Source organism: Coptis chinensis, chromosome 3, assembly GCF_015680905.1.
Source record: "Coptis chinensis isolate HL-2020 chromosome 3, ASM1568090v1, whole genome shotgun sequence".
Classification (NCBI taxonomy): Eukaryota; Viridiplantae; Streptophyta; class Magnoliopsida; order Ranunculales; family Ranunculaceae; genus Coptis; species Coptis chinensis.
The window spans coordinates 1,483,423-1,498,197 of NC_141458.1; the positions used below are offsets into that span (position 1 = coordinate 1,483,423).

Consider the following 14,775-nt stretch of genomic DNA (forward strand, 5'->3'; position numbering starts at 1 on the left):
GAATGTATTTAAAAATTTTAGATAACTTTCAAATATTATTATTGAATTTAGGACCATTACTTCTTATTAGAGGACAAAAATATCGATGACAAGTGTTATAGTCCCCGTAAACCAACTTTTATATTGGTTATATAACTAAAAAAATTAATTTTAGCAATAAAAATATATAACCCGATAAGGAACCGGAACCGACTTATTTAATGGGTATGGGTCCGGGTTTTCAAAATATAGGAAAAAACCCAAAAGAACCGAACCCGATAGGAACCGCTAAAAATAGACCTAGAACCGAAACCGGTAAAAACCGACCCACTATGAGTCTGTCAATGGGTTGGGCCTATTGGGCTTTCGAGAGGGCCGAGTTTGGGCTTCAAAGAGTGATGGGTTCAAATATAACACCGAGTCTTCTTCCTCAGTGAGCAAGAGCAGAAACGAGGATGCCACTCACCATTCAACTCTTCTAACCTGTAAGAAGATTTCCATCTCTTAACTCTTCAGTTTTCTGCAATTGAAATGAGACACCCACAAGTTTTAAGGTTTATATCATGTTGGGTCTTTCCATTTACTAGAAAGGTTGTTTTTTTTTTTACCATTTTATTTGTGTTGTTTGAATTGTAAAGTTGACTTCTAGAAATAAGGTCGTACTTCATATAGGTTGCTGTGTCAGGCACCGACATGCGTATCTGTGTCAATGTGACTTAGTACCAGTATTTTTTTTTTTTTTTTTTTTTTTTTAATAAGTGAATTAGCCATTGGTGGTTGGAATATCTTTTCATGGTTCAAAACTTCAAATATGTTTTCAGGTTTGGTCTTCACTCTTATTCTGTATCTCAATAATCGTTGACATTGTAAAGGCACACAAGGGATGAAATGTACTAAGAGTTATTGACCTCAAAATCTTCGGGACTTGTCGTCAACTACGAAACCTTTAGATTATAGAAGAAGGAAAAGAGATTAATGAGAGGTCCAAAATGTACTTACTCAAAGCTTCTCTAGGAAAACAATGTTTTGTACACTCTCCACCGTGCTGCGATTTTCTTCTTACTTTTCGAGACGGAAACTACATACATCTGCAGATACATATTTCCTACCTTTGCTGAATCAGTGTTCCAACTTCAAACACATAAACTTAGCTCATGGATACATGGTTCCCCGAGGGCTGGACCAGAACAACCTTCTTCTCAGTAAATTCATTGACACTTGTTCTGTCTTGGGTTTCACAGCTTATGGGTATTCTGTGTTCACCCACAAAACCCAACCAGATATCTATCTTTGTAACACCATGATTAAAGGTCTCTCTCGAACAAATTCTCCAAGAGAGGCTATCCTTTTATATGATAGAATTCAAGTTATGGGTTTTCGACCAGATACTTATTCTTTCCCATTTGTGCTAAAGGCTGTAGTCCATTTGATGGCAGTTGAAGTAGGGAGAGAGATTCACAGTCAAACTATCCGATTTGGGCTAGATGCTGATGTTCACGTAATGACTGCTCTGATTCAGATGTATTCAGCTTGTGGGGTAATCTTAGATGCTCGTCGCCTTTTTGATGGTATGCCTACTCGCGACGTGGTCTCGTGGAATGCAATGCTTGCAGGATATTCTAAGGTTGGGGATCTGGAGAGTGCAAGGATTCTGTTTGAAAAGATGTCTGAGCGAAATGTGATATCGTGGACAACAGTCATTGCAGGTTATGCTCAGATGAACCATCCAAATGAGGCAATTCAAATATTTCGAAGAATGCAGCTTGAGGATGTCAAACCGGATGAAATAGCCATGTTGGCTGCACTTTCTGCCTGTGCCCATTTAGGTGCCCTTGAGTTGGGGAAGTGGATCCACGACTACATAGATAAGTGTGGTATACCTAAGATAGTACCTCTTAGCAATGCCCTTATTGATATGTATGTAAAATCAGGGAGCATAGAGAAAGCACTAGAAGTTTTTGAAAAGATGAAGCGTAGAAGTGTTATCACTTGGACAACAATGATTGCAGGGTTTGCTCTCCACGGGTCTGGCAAAGAAGCCCTTGAAATGTTCTCTCGCATGGAAAGAGAGAGGGTTAGGCCAAATGATGTCACCTTTCTTGCCATCCTATCGGCTTGTAGCCATGTCGGTTTGGTTGAAATGGGTCGTTGGTACTTCAATAGCATGATCACACGATATCATATGTCACCCAAGATCGAGCACTATGGTTGCATGATTGATCTTCTTGGACGAGCTGGTTACCTCAGAGAAGCACATGAACTTGTTAGGGAAATGCCCTTTGAGCCCAATGGAGCGATATGGGGGTCTCTTTTAGCTGCTTCTAGAGTTCATGGTGATGTTGAGCTTGGGGAGTGTGCTTTGAGACATCTCATTGAGGTGGAGCCTCATAACAGCGGAAACTATACCATCCTCTCTAACATATATGCAACCTTCGGGAGGTGGCATGAAGTCGGGATGGTAAGGAAAGCCATGAGAGATAAGGGAGTGAAGAAAATGCCAGGAGGAAGTTCAATCGAATTAAACAGTATAGTCCATGAATTCATTGCGGGGGACAAATCACATCCTCAAAGTGAAAGGATCCAGGGAGTTTTATATGTAATCAATAGACACTTGAAGATAGCTGGGTATGTCCCAGTGGAATGTGGAGGTCTGCTTGAATATGATGAGGGATGAGAAGGCGTTGCGCTAGTACGCTGTCATGATTTTGTATTGAATCAAATTGCATTCAAGTCAGAACAAATGGTAAAGTGTGATCAACTCTTCATTCGCTACGAAACATGTTATAGATGTAATAGTTAAGGACATCTTTGAGAATGAAGAAAACGATTGACAAGTTGAAATAGTGCTATTGATCAATGATTGTTTATGGCTTATACGTGCATAAACATGTGTAGTATACATGTTACTCTGTCAAATATCTATTCAGTTTGCACTCAATAAGTTTAAATTAAACGTTTGCACGTAAAAATTTATTTGTACACATAGGTTGGTGCTTCAGACGTTTCTATATAGGTGTGCCTTTCCTAAAATTTTAACTAACGATAGTCAGATTTATTTATATAATTATATGTCTATCACTTCCACAGTAATGAGAAAAAAAATAATAAGACCATCTATTTGTAAGCTCCACACTCCTAAAGGTTGGTTGTTTTCCTTGATTTTAGGTTTTTTTTTTAGGTTTCAAAAAAGAAGGCTACAGATGGTACACTTCGAAGTTCGAACACAACTGAAAATTTACTTTGTACTTAGAAAAGAATGTCTTATCAGTGTACAGAGGTCCAAGTAGACAAGGTACAGTCAGCTAGTGGGTCATATCAAAAGAATTTGACAATACTTGACCCTGTAAGTGTTAATTTGATTATTTTAGGAGTCTGTGTTATGTGCCAATGGTTTCTGTATCATAATTTTTCAGATTTTCATTGACTGCAGCAACAAATAGGTATTACAAGCTATTACAATCAAAAGTTGTTAGAAAATTGCTTCTGATGAAAGTTCATGTATACTCACACTGTTTTTTCTCTTTTAATGTACCATTTGAAGATTGCTGTGCAAAGAAGCTGTTGGTAGGAACAAATGCTATATCAAACTCAATATCTATAGTCACTACTTATCAAATAACTCCTAAGTTACATTGGCATGGACACGTGTGTCCATATCCGACACGGATGCGGAGTGTTTGACACGGCGAAATATAAAAAACTAAGGTATATCACACACAAAATGTGTCCGTGTGTGTCCGATACGGACACGTGGATACGTATCCGACACAGATTATTTTTGAAATATTGTGTGTCCATGTAACATAGAATAACTCATGATTATCTTTTTATTTATTGGCAAGCCTGTTTTAAATGAGATCAGTTACTCGTTGATGCTGGCGAGGTTCGATCCCCAGACTGATGGTGGTATCATCACCCAAAGGTTTTACCAACTTTGCTAGTTGACACCTGCAATAACTCTTGATTATCAGTGGTTGCGCAAGTATAAGTCTTTTCATTACATATCGTGAGATGATATAATATCCTTTGTGAACATTCAGGTACTTCATATGAATCTGGTAAGGGAGATCAACAATATCATAGACATGGTCTTCCAACTTTATACCGCCATGTATGAGTAAATAGAAGAGGCCAGTTGTAGCAAAAGCAGTAGCTGTAGCAAGCTGTGGTTTTAGTGCTTCAAATCTCATAATGGTGAAGTGTCGAATCAAAACAGCTTCCACAGTTGTGTTTTCCCTTCTCCTCATCATTGTATCACTTGGGAATTATTTCCCTTCATTACCTCCTGTACCGGAGTACTCTTCTCTTCTAAGAAACTCTGTTGTAAGATACATATCTCTCTCCATCTCTCTCGCTACATATCATATATAATATTGATTCTCACTCAAGACACTAATCTCTCCAGATTAGGATTCCAACATTTGAGATTGAAAACGACAAATTCTGGAAAGACGGTCAACCTTTACAAATAATTGGAGGTGACTTGCATTATTTTCGTATTGTTCCCGAGGTAAGTGATCCATTTTCATCTTATACAATTTCATTTGTATCTTTCCCGTTTTAAATATTTTATTATTTCATTTCATCTTATCTTATCTCTTGACATGATTTTCAGCTCGATTGATACTAAATTTATGTGTATTTTGCATTTAATTAGTGTAATAATCTCTACCTTTCTCTCTTAATATTTCCCTTTTTTTATTTTCAGTACTGGGAGGACCGGCTTTTGAGAGCAAAGGCATTGGGCTTGAACACAATTCAAACATATGTGCCTTGGAATTTGCATGAACCAAAACCTGGGGAATGGATGTTTGAGGGTATTGCGGACTTAGAATCATTTCTCAAGATGTGTCACAAACTAGGTTTCCTTGTGATGCTTCGCCCTGGACCATACATATGCGCAGGTGAGCAATTAATTTTCTGTTTAGGAATAGAATAAGGCTCAGCAGTGCACATAGTTGCAGTGCCCATTGTCTTTAGTTGATTGTTGATTGTTGACCTTCAATCTGACTTGACCTTTAGTTGAGATTGAATTTACAAGTTCGGTAGTGAAAGGTGACTTTCCATGACTTTTTTTGTGTTAGATAGACTGGATGACTGGATCTTGTATAAATAGTTGCATCCTTAGAATCAGTGCCGCACATGATAATTGATACTGCATTGCTGTAATTATTAATTTAAGTTCTGTAAGAAATATATGTGGAATCAACACCAATTTGGTTCGGCCTTAATTAGATAAGCTAGTGTGAATAATTTGTCAGTTCTTGGTGACTAAATTTGCTTCCTTTTTTTTTCTTGGTCCGGCAGTTCCTTCTAATGTCTGAAGTTTTGTTGTAGAATGGGATTTTGGAGGGTTTCCTGCTTGGATGCTTTCCATTGAACCAGCTCTTAGACTGAGATCTTCTGATCCTGCGTTCCTTCAGCTGGTTTGTGTTTTTAATGTCTTTCTTACTTTTAGAATTACTGTTTGGATGTGTCCCATGTGTCTATGATTACTGTTTGGATGACCAAGCTCACTAGAAGAGAGGAATGAGGCCACACTGCCACACTATAGTATTAAAGTATTAAACAATCAAAATGTCTACTGGTTTTCGTTGCACCAAAATGCTTGTGTGACTCAATTTTTTTTGCTTATTTAGAATGAACAACTGTGCAACATATTAAAGTCAGTGTTCAGAGAGGTCACCTTAGTACTGTTCAGAGAGGTCACCTTGGTATTGTTTAGATTTGGTAGCAGCTATTGTATTTTGGAAAGGTTATTTGAGAATTTTGTTGTATATCATACCTTTAGAGAAGGTAATCAGGCAGTTGATTACTTAGCTAAAATGTGTAAGTCACATGGTGACTATTTCAGTTCTTTTATCCCCCCCTAGATCCTAGCCTTAGTCATATTGTGGAGGAGGATCATTTCGGAACTTTGTATGTGAGAATTTCATAATATAGATTGAGGTCTGCCATAACCTCTAAGGCTCTAAATGTTTCAAAAAAAAAAAATGAATGAATGAATGAAAGACAGATTGTTAAGAGTACTCAAATATTGCAGAAGCATGAATGAAAAATTGTAATATGCACCCCTAATCTCAAAATACTGATAGTATTGTGATATATGGTGGATTGGTGGTACCTATTGAATTCATTGTTTATCTTTGTTGTACTGCTTGTCAGTTGTCGTTCATTTTGAGCAAACTTATTTAAAATACTGAGTATGATTTGTTTGGTTGACATTGGCAGTTGGAGTTATGGTGTTTGTTCATGATATTTCCAAAGTTACATTGACACGGACACGGGTGTCGGTATCCAACACGGTGACCTGTATGGATTAGGACACGGGGACACAACTAAGTGAAAAAAGAAACTATTAGTATTCTTCAGTTGCACAACTACTTCTTGGGCCCAAGAACTTACAAAGTCCCTCCTTACAAATAAATTCCTATGCGAGGAGGATATCATGGAATTATGACTTTGTTAATAGATTGATTTCTTAGTCTTGTTTAAAAGAAACGCTAGTTTGAAATCGTATGCATAATGTGTGGTCTTTGTGTCCGACACAAGTGTCTGACACGGATACATATCAGACACGTTTTTATTTTTTGAGGATATGAACTGTCCGTGTTACTTGGTTTGTACGTGATGCTGATCATTCAATTTACCTCTTATGGTAGAATTTTTGCCACCCTAATATATAGTATTTGTGTGTGTGTGTGTGTGTGTGTGTGTGTGCCTGATCAGTTTCTATTTTCTAATACATCACAACTGTCATGATCTTTCAAAGGTTGACCGGTGGTGGGGAATGCTGCTTCCAAAGATAGCCTCTCTTCTTTATAGCAATGAGGGTCCCATTATTATGGTCCAGGTAGGTGGATTTACATCCTTGCTTAAATTTCCTTTTGACAATGAAAGTATGGTTTATTGATAAAAGGGATTTTATTTCGAGTGGCGCTCCTAGGAGTTAAAAAATCTGCAAATCAACAAAAAAAATATATATCTTATTAGTATCTGATTGTCCATGTTTAACGCATCATATACAGGCATTCTTACATTATTTTTTCTAATGAGAGTGACTGGCTTCATGCTCTGTAGTAATTATTAATATATGAGGATTACATTTGGTGGGTGTCTATGAGAACCGAAAACTTGATCTATCAACACATGCGAGAAAATTGTTTCGTAAGCATGTAATTTGATTAAGATCACATATATTATCATTCATTCATCCTTTGACTTTCTTTCATAGTACTTTGCTCTCACTTTTTTCGATACTAGTACTTCGCTGTCAGTGAATAAGTAATTTGGGATTGGAATTTTCGTAGTTTAGTTTCTTCGGTGAATATCATCTTCTATTCTTGATCCCAAGATTTGGTTGGCTATTCGCATTAAATGCTACAGTCAGTTCAATTTTAAACCTACCAATATATGTTGGTTCAAAATGTTAATGCTCCTTCTGTTGAAGAGTTTTATATATTTGGGTTCCCTTGCCTTTCTATCAGAAATAATCATGCATATCTGCCACAATGTATTTTTCAATTTTATTAAACACTGACCAAAACCAATTGGCAGATTGAAAACGAGTTTGGATCATTTTCGGATGACAAACGTTACCTTCATCACCTTGTTGCTATCGCTAGGAAACACCTTGGAGAAAATGTAATTTTGTAAGATCCTGCTAACTTCATATTAACATATTTATTGGTGTTAAAAGCGTGCAATCAGTATCCAGATTACCATATATATGTTATTCGGTCTATACATATTCCCTGTGGTACACAAAGTACACATCCAACTGTATTATAAATTCTTAAGTACTGTATATGTTTGAGTAGATTTAATTGCATTCCTTTTCTAGAAGTGACAAGAACGTTTTTTTTTTTCAAACGGCTTTGACTAAACTAATTAGCTGTTTGTTTTTAACACGATGGTTTTGTAGGTATACGACAGATGGAGGTTCAAGGGACACTCTTGAGAAAGGAACCATTTCTGGAGCTAATGTTTTTACAGGTTATATATTAATCTGTCTTGAAATTCAAACTTTTGGACATGGAAAGCAACTGATCAAATTTTATTAGACAAGAAACTTAATGTCAGAATATGTAACGTATGGCAGAGGTTTACTGTAATAGGTACATTAGATATTGTTTGTTGCTGGTTTCCAGCTGTTGACTTCACGACTGGTGATGATCCATGGCCTATATTCAAATTGCAGCAGGAATTCAACCCCCCAGGAAGATCACCCCCTCTTTCTTCGTAAGTAGATTAATGTTTCTACTATGTAATAAGGACATCATGTGTTTTGAAAGTAATGCATATCGACACATCTCTGATACCAGCACCAGTGTCAAGATAGTGGTAATCAGGGGTTGGCTTAGTGATGTGCTTCTGCAACAAAGTCTTTATCTCAAGAGATAAAACATTGGTACACTTGCTGATTCCACTTTTATACCCATCTTGCTCTCATGAAAAGGAAAACAATATATTTGTCTTGTTTTAGGTCTAATACTTGTTCCACCACATATTGCATATCAGAAAAGAAATCAACTTTTGTGATAATTGACGTTCTGTTGCCTATGGGGTGGCTCAGAATACACTATTATATGTGCTGAGATATTATTATTTAAATCCACTCATATCCACGTTTTGGGTTTGCATGGAATTGTACCCGTGTTAGACACTGTGTCATTGGTACTCAGGTTTATATTAGGTTATATTTTTCTCTGAACTTTGAGATCTGATGCTAGTAATTTCTCTCATGCCAGAGAATTTTACACAGGTTGGCTTACTCATTGGGGAGAGAAAATTGCCGAAACTGATGCTGCTTTTACAGCAAATGCCTTGAAGTCTATCTTGTCACGAAATGGTTCCGCTGTGCTCTATGTATGGTACTATGGTCCCCATTCTAGTATGCTCTTTTTCTTGCATTAAAATGAATTGCTATGCGTTATTCAAATTCAGATGGCACATGGTGGAACAAATTTTGGATTTTATGGTGGTGCAAACACTGGTGCATATGATTCTGATTACAAGGCGGATCTCACTTCTTATGATTATGTAAGAAGATCCTGAAGACCTTGTATATTCTCATCTAACTTAGTTCTGTTACCCATCAAGCTGACTTCCTTCTTTTCCAGGATGCTCCAATTAAGGAATCAGGCGATGTGGACAGTGCAAAATTCAAAGGTGTGTCTTCTTTACCTCATTGTGGTCAACTGATATCTTACGTAGGTGGTCTATTGATATCTGAAGTAGATGATTGCATCAAAACAGAACATCCAGCTTATATTAAACGAGTTTAACAAAATCCATGTGGTGTTAAGAATGTGAATATCAACTTCTTTAAGCTGCAGTGAAGTAGAAATCGTCCACTTTTAGTTTGTGGAGTATACACTTAAAATGGCCCAGTGTCCCACGGAAGGAATGAGATGCCATTCTTCAGTGGAGAAAAAAGGTTTTCATTAAGTTGGTATTGTCCAACATCTAAAGAATCTGTATCAAGTCGGCGTTTTATCTTTATATTTAAGAGCCGGTTGTGATTCACCCATTTTTTCTAAATCTGTTGTTCTTGATAAATGAGTTAGACATAGTCGGACGATAAAAGAAATGTGGTCATTATTCTTCCTGTGTAGCAAGTTTCCTTTGCAACAGGAGAAACAGTTGGTGTTCCCCAAGTTTGAGAGGTGTTAGATTCAAGCTTTATTTAGGAATACGTTCAATTCTTCCTCACACTCTGAAAAATCTTGTATTTCATTTTGTATTGGAAGTTATCTCTTTGGTTCTAAATATCTAATGAACGGAGCAATGAAATAAACTGGGATAAACTGGATCTTTCATGGTTTCTTATATGTTGATATAGTTATTTATCAGCAGAAAAGGTTCCCCTTAATAATCAATCTAAACTATATTACTAAAAAGACTTACTCCACAGGCTAGTGCAGTCCTCATAATCTCCTACAAGCCTAGCCATACTCACCTAGGACTCAATACCTGTGGAAACCATGTAGTAGGACTATCCTTTCCGTCAGCATGCCATATGGAAGGGAGTCCAAGAAACGTACAAGGGATATAATTTTCAGCAAGGTGGGAGAAGGAATTGACTTTGATAAAGTGGTAGGGTCTTCTGAGACCGCCCCCCTTTTATCCTTTTTTTTTTTTTGATGTTTAGGGAGAAACTGCACTGGAAGGGGATAGCTCGTATAATACATAATAAAAGAATGAGGAGGCTATGTTACAATAATTTCGACAGAAATGTAGGTCTTGGAATAGCCAATTCTTGAACAAGCTAATCCCCGAGGCTCAAGTAAAAAAGTCTTTTTGACTCCCAATTCAATATATAGTACATTGTGTCATGGCTATATACATCAGTCAGTTAAATCTCTAATCATTTATGCGCCTGATGCTTCTTTCAGCGTTGCGAAGGGTTATACAGCAATACACTGCAGTACCACTTCCTCCAGTTCCTTCCAATAATGAAAAGCGAGTGTATGGACAAATCAAAGTACAAAAGGTTGCCTCACTGTTTGACGTATTGGATGCAGTGTGTGATCCTTCAGATGTAATTGAATCTGTAAACCCGCTCCCTATGGAATCAATTGGTCAGGTGTGAAGGAACTACATTTTCATTCATGTAAAGTTTTAAACTAAGTGGTACTGGCATGTTTTTATAATTCAAGGATGTGGCATGGAATACTTTTTTCCTTACCATGTCTAATACATATCCAGATGTTTGGGCTCCTGCTATATGTGTCTGAATATCCACCAAAAAGAAATGGAAGCATTCTGTCCATACCAAAGGTAAGTACGGACCTTCCCTCTATGTTTCACCTTTTAATCATATGATTGATATTTTTTTTTTCTCATTTTGGGGATCTGTATCATAAAAAGTTATTTTACCTGCAATTCTTGTTTCTTCATTCCTCCTGTTAAGTGTTGGTTGGGCCTGTATTTCACTGTGTGTCTATTGCCAAAAGGAAAAAGAAGGAAAGGCTTACAACATAAGCCAATTTCTATTTTCTGCCATTTGAGTTGACTTTTTGGTCATCCACTGTGTGCTTCTTTTACCAGTGGAAATTGTGAGGTAGTCCTAATCTTCTGCTTTGCCACCCATCATTGCGTCTCTTCCTTCATTTTGATTGAGAACAAATAGTTGACAAGTTTGGAGAATGACACTGATTATAGGAACTTAGTATTTTTTTATTTTATTTTTTTATGATCGGTAAAGTATAATTTTATTAATATAATTAAAGATAGATACTTAAGGATGAGATATCCTCCATTACATACATATAGAAAAAGAAAAGAAATGAAAAAACATAAAGTGACAAGTCTCTTAGCCCGATCATCTCATTATGGACTCCCATCAAAACACAAACACTTCAAAAGGTATGTCTCGTGTCTCAATATGCACCTTTGACCAGAAACATAAAAGAGCTTTGATTGCCAACACAACTTTCTCTATAGGCGTTGTTGCTCCCTCAAAGTGTCTCTAATTCCTCTCAACCAAATGCCCCATAGAATCGCAAAAGGCAACATGCTCCAAAGTCGTCTCCCCTTCTCATAGTGAACTCTCAAGTCCCATGAGGCTAATAACATCGTCACCGAAACCGGACAAATCCAAGAAACCCTCGACTCTAGAATAAAATGACACCAAACCCATCATGAAAAAAGACAAAGCAAAAGAATATGATTCACAAACTCCCCATCCTTTAAACACAACGGACAAAAGTTGACAAGAACTTCTTTGACACGTCTTTTTCTGAGATTGTCAATAGTCAAGATTTTACCAAGAGATGCACACCAAACAAAAAATGCAACTTTTGACGGAACTTTAGAACTCCAGATTATATTACTAGGAAATTTAGGAAGGGCATTAAGATCATGACGGGAGATTAGTGAACGAAGCTTAAAGTAAAAATATAAAATCTCCCTTTCTTGTCAATAGACCAAAGCCTCTTATCTCTGTCCGGTCTCCCGGAAGGAATAGAGTCTAACATCATCGTGAGAGCAGCCACACTCACTATATCCCTGTCAGAGAGAGCAATATGAATGCCCAGGTCCCAAACAATAAAACCATTGTGTTCCCTCATGAATTCTTCTTTTACTTTTTGCACTCACTATCAATAAGAGTTAGTTAAAAATTTATGGTCACAATATCTACATCTTGCAGGTCCATGACAGAGCACAAGTATTTGTTTCATGTGCATCCGGAAATGACGGCAAAACCCCCGGATATGTTGGAACAATTGAAAGATGGTCAAACCTTCCCCTTGGAGTTCCTAGGATTGAATGTGTTTCCAACATCAGATTGTTTGTTCTGGTAAATAAGCCTTCCAATGTCTCATGTTTGGGTTCAAATGGACAATTTTGAAAAAGTTCACCTATTAATTCTCAAGAGACCTTAAAACAATGACTCCTTCAGTAACTCTACGGTAAAACTGTGATCGTAGACAATGAAAGCATAGAAAGTTCATATGTTACTCTTATGGTAATGTCATATTCAGACAAATGCAGTGTCTGTTATTTCTTCTAAGTGGGAGTTTGACTCAAGCCATGGAAAAAGTGGGTTTAAGGGGACCAGGGAATACTGTTCTAACTTCTGAATGGGAGTTTGAGTCAAGGCATGGACAAGCAGCACAATTTGTAGCTCACTTGTCGTCTACTGCATTTGTATGATTTATTTTGGAGATTCAATTAAATATATCTTTGATATATAAAACAATAAAAAAAAAACAAAAAAGGTGTTTGACTTAAGGCTTTGTATTTCCCTTTCTATTCTTTTGGTTTCGAGATGTTTTTGTTTTTTTTTAAAAACGGTAAATAAGTAGAATAATTGTATAAAGTGGATTTGAATTATTAATTGTCGTACTCAATGAAATACAAACCTTCACGTTTTTGTTTCTGCGCTTCGACATCGATTGCGTGGTCAAATAGGAATTGTATACATTTTGTAATTGGGTCGCCATGTTTCTGTTTTTGCAGTATGACGTGAGAAATAGTTGATTGAAAAGAATGCTGATTAAAAAGAAAACTAGAAAATTTGCTTTCTCACTTTGTGTACAAGGGAAACTTGTTCACTTTTAGAGCTATGAAGTACGGATTGGTCACTCACTTTATTATCATGTTATTGTAGGTTGAAAACATGGGTCGGGTGAATTATGGATCCCACATATACGACAGGAAGGTAAGTACGTGTTATGTGTCCATTTATTATATAAAGTTTTCCTTAAAATTGATTTCCCAATTCATATTATTTACTTCATTCTGCTCAGTCAAATATCAATGCTCAAGATCAATGTCGTTCTTTCCATTTTAACCTAGTACTGTTAGCTTTGTATTATATTACGAATTGAACTTATTATATTCTGTAATGGTAACTGTATATAATGATGTTCAGCACCTTCCATAGTTACATTACCTGTCATTAGTTGATCCTTTATCTTTATTTTTGCAGGGGATACTGTCAGATGTTAAACTGGATGGAAGCATTCTTCATGGGTGGAAGATGTTCCCAATTTCTTCACACAATTTGAATAAGCTAACGAAAGTCAATCCTATTCTGCAAGTTGCCGATTCTGTGGCTGCTAAGTCATATCGCCATAAAAAGTTAAAAAATCATTCCAGTATGTTTAAGAACATCATATATTTGGCTATTTGTAGTTTGTTATTCTGTAAGCATATCCAAGCTAAGGACATATACACTGAGGCTTAAGTTAATGTGGCTTTCACAGCGATCAACTCAACAACTCCAGCGATTTACGAGGGGCGTTTCATGATTGACACAATAAACCAAGTAAAAGACACGTTTCTATCATTCAATGGCTGGGGTAAAGGGATTGCATTTGTCAACGGATTTAATTTGGGAAGATTCTGGCCGGTAAAAATGATCTTCAGATCTTTTTAAGTGATCATATTTGTGAAATGTTGAACTGCTATCTCGTCTTACATCTCTCTTCTCTTCTTTTATAATGGTTGGATTAATATGATACAGTTACGTGGACCACAGTGCAACCTCTATGTTCCTGCTCCTGTTCTTCGACATGGGGATAATGTTGTGGTACGTTAGCTCACTTTCTTATTAAAATGAGTTTCAGCTCTTGATACTTATACATCTAGCATTTCCAATAGACACCTGTGTCTCCTTGACTAATTATATTCTCCATTAAACATCATAACATATAGAGGGTGCGGAGACATTTTGTGGTTTATATAGGATATTTGAACAGAAAAATAAAAAGGAGAAAAACACATATTACCAACTCGACATAGTGCTTATTCTGGTTTTAGCACAGTTGGAGTGTCAATTGTAGTATATTCATGCTCACATTTGGTTGTTCTAATTCTAGGTGATACTTGAGTTAGAAGCTCCAAACGCTGAACTTGTCATCAGCTCGGTTGCTCAACCTGATTTCACATGTGGTTCGAAAGTACATCAACTTTGAAACGATGGACTAATTATTCTGCTGAACCAACGGCAGTAATATTATCTCCAGGATATATGATCAATCACTTAAAATGAGTTTAAGGAAGTGCCACTTTAGTTGGAACAGTTCACCATTTGTTTAAGAGCGTGATGATGTCTCCTTTTGTAAATACAACCGTAAGTGAGTTGTCAGTGTCTCTTCCTCAAGTTTTCCTTCCATACCAGGATTAGTGTGGTGTTTGATGTTATACTTTTTGAGGAAGTAAGAAAATTGAAGTAAAGGCCTTTTTCCCTTAGATGGTGTGTATTTGTTGAGCTGATATTGAGTAGATAATATTCTCGATTTGTGTTGCTCACATTGAAGAGTAGCAATCATTTCATACTATGTT

General features: G+C 36.7%; 2 protein-coding genes across 2 annotated transcripts; both read left to right on the forward strand.

Moving 5' to 3' along the window:
• Positions 1-364: 364 nt before the first annotated feature.
• Positions 365-4,160, forward strand: LOC147507116 (Pentatricopeptide repeat (PPR) superfamily protein). The gene is made up of 3 exons (XM_086599842.1): positions 365-464; positions 801-2,722; positions 4,020-4,160. The coding sequence occupies exon 2, from the start codon at positions 1,001-1,003 to the stop codon at positions 2,651-2,653; it is 1,653 nt and encodes a 550-aa protein (XP_086455968.1). The 5' UTR covers positions 365-464; positions 801-1,000; the 3' UTR covers positions 2,654-2,722; positions 4,020-4,160.
• A 6-nt stretch (positions 4,161-4,166) lies between these two features.
• BGAL17 (beta-galactosidase 17) lies at positions 4,167-14,682 on the forward strand. The gene is made up of 19 exons (XM_086599841.1): positions 4,167-4,302; positions 4,385-4,489; positions 4,688-4,883; positions 5,317-5,405; positions 6,752-6,832; positions 7,537-7,631; positions 7,904-7,974; positions 8,130-8,220; positions 8,730-8,847; positions 8,926-9,021; positions 9,102-9,150; positions 10,377-10,567; positions 10,690-10,761; positions 12,134-12,283; positions 13,097-13,147; positions 13,418-13,586; positions 13,695-13,840; positions 13,955-14,020; positions 14,310-14,682. The coding sequence occupies exons 1-19, from the start codon at positions 4,171-4,173 to the stop codon at positions 14,403-14,405; spliced, it is 2,064 nt and encodes a 687-aa protein (XP_086455967.1). The 5' UTR covers positions 4,167-4,170; the 3' UTR covers positions 14,406-14,682.
• The last annotated feature ends 93 nt before the right edge of the window (positions 14,683-14,775 follow it).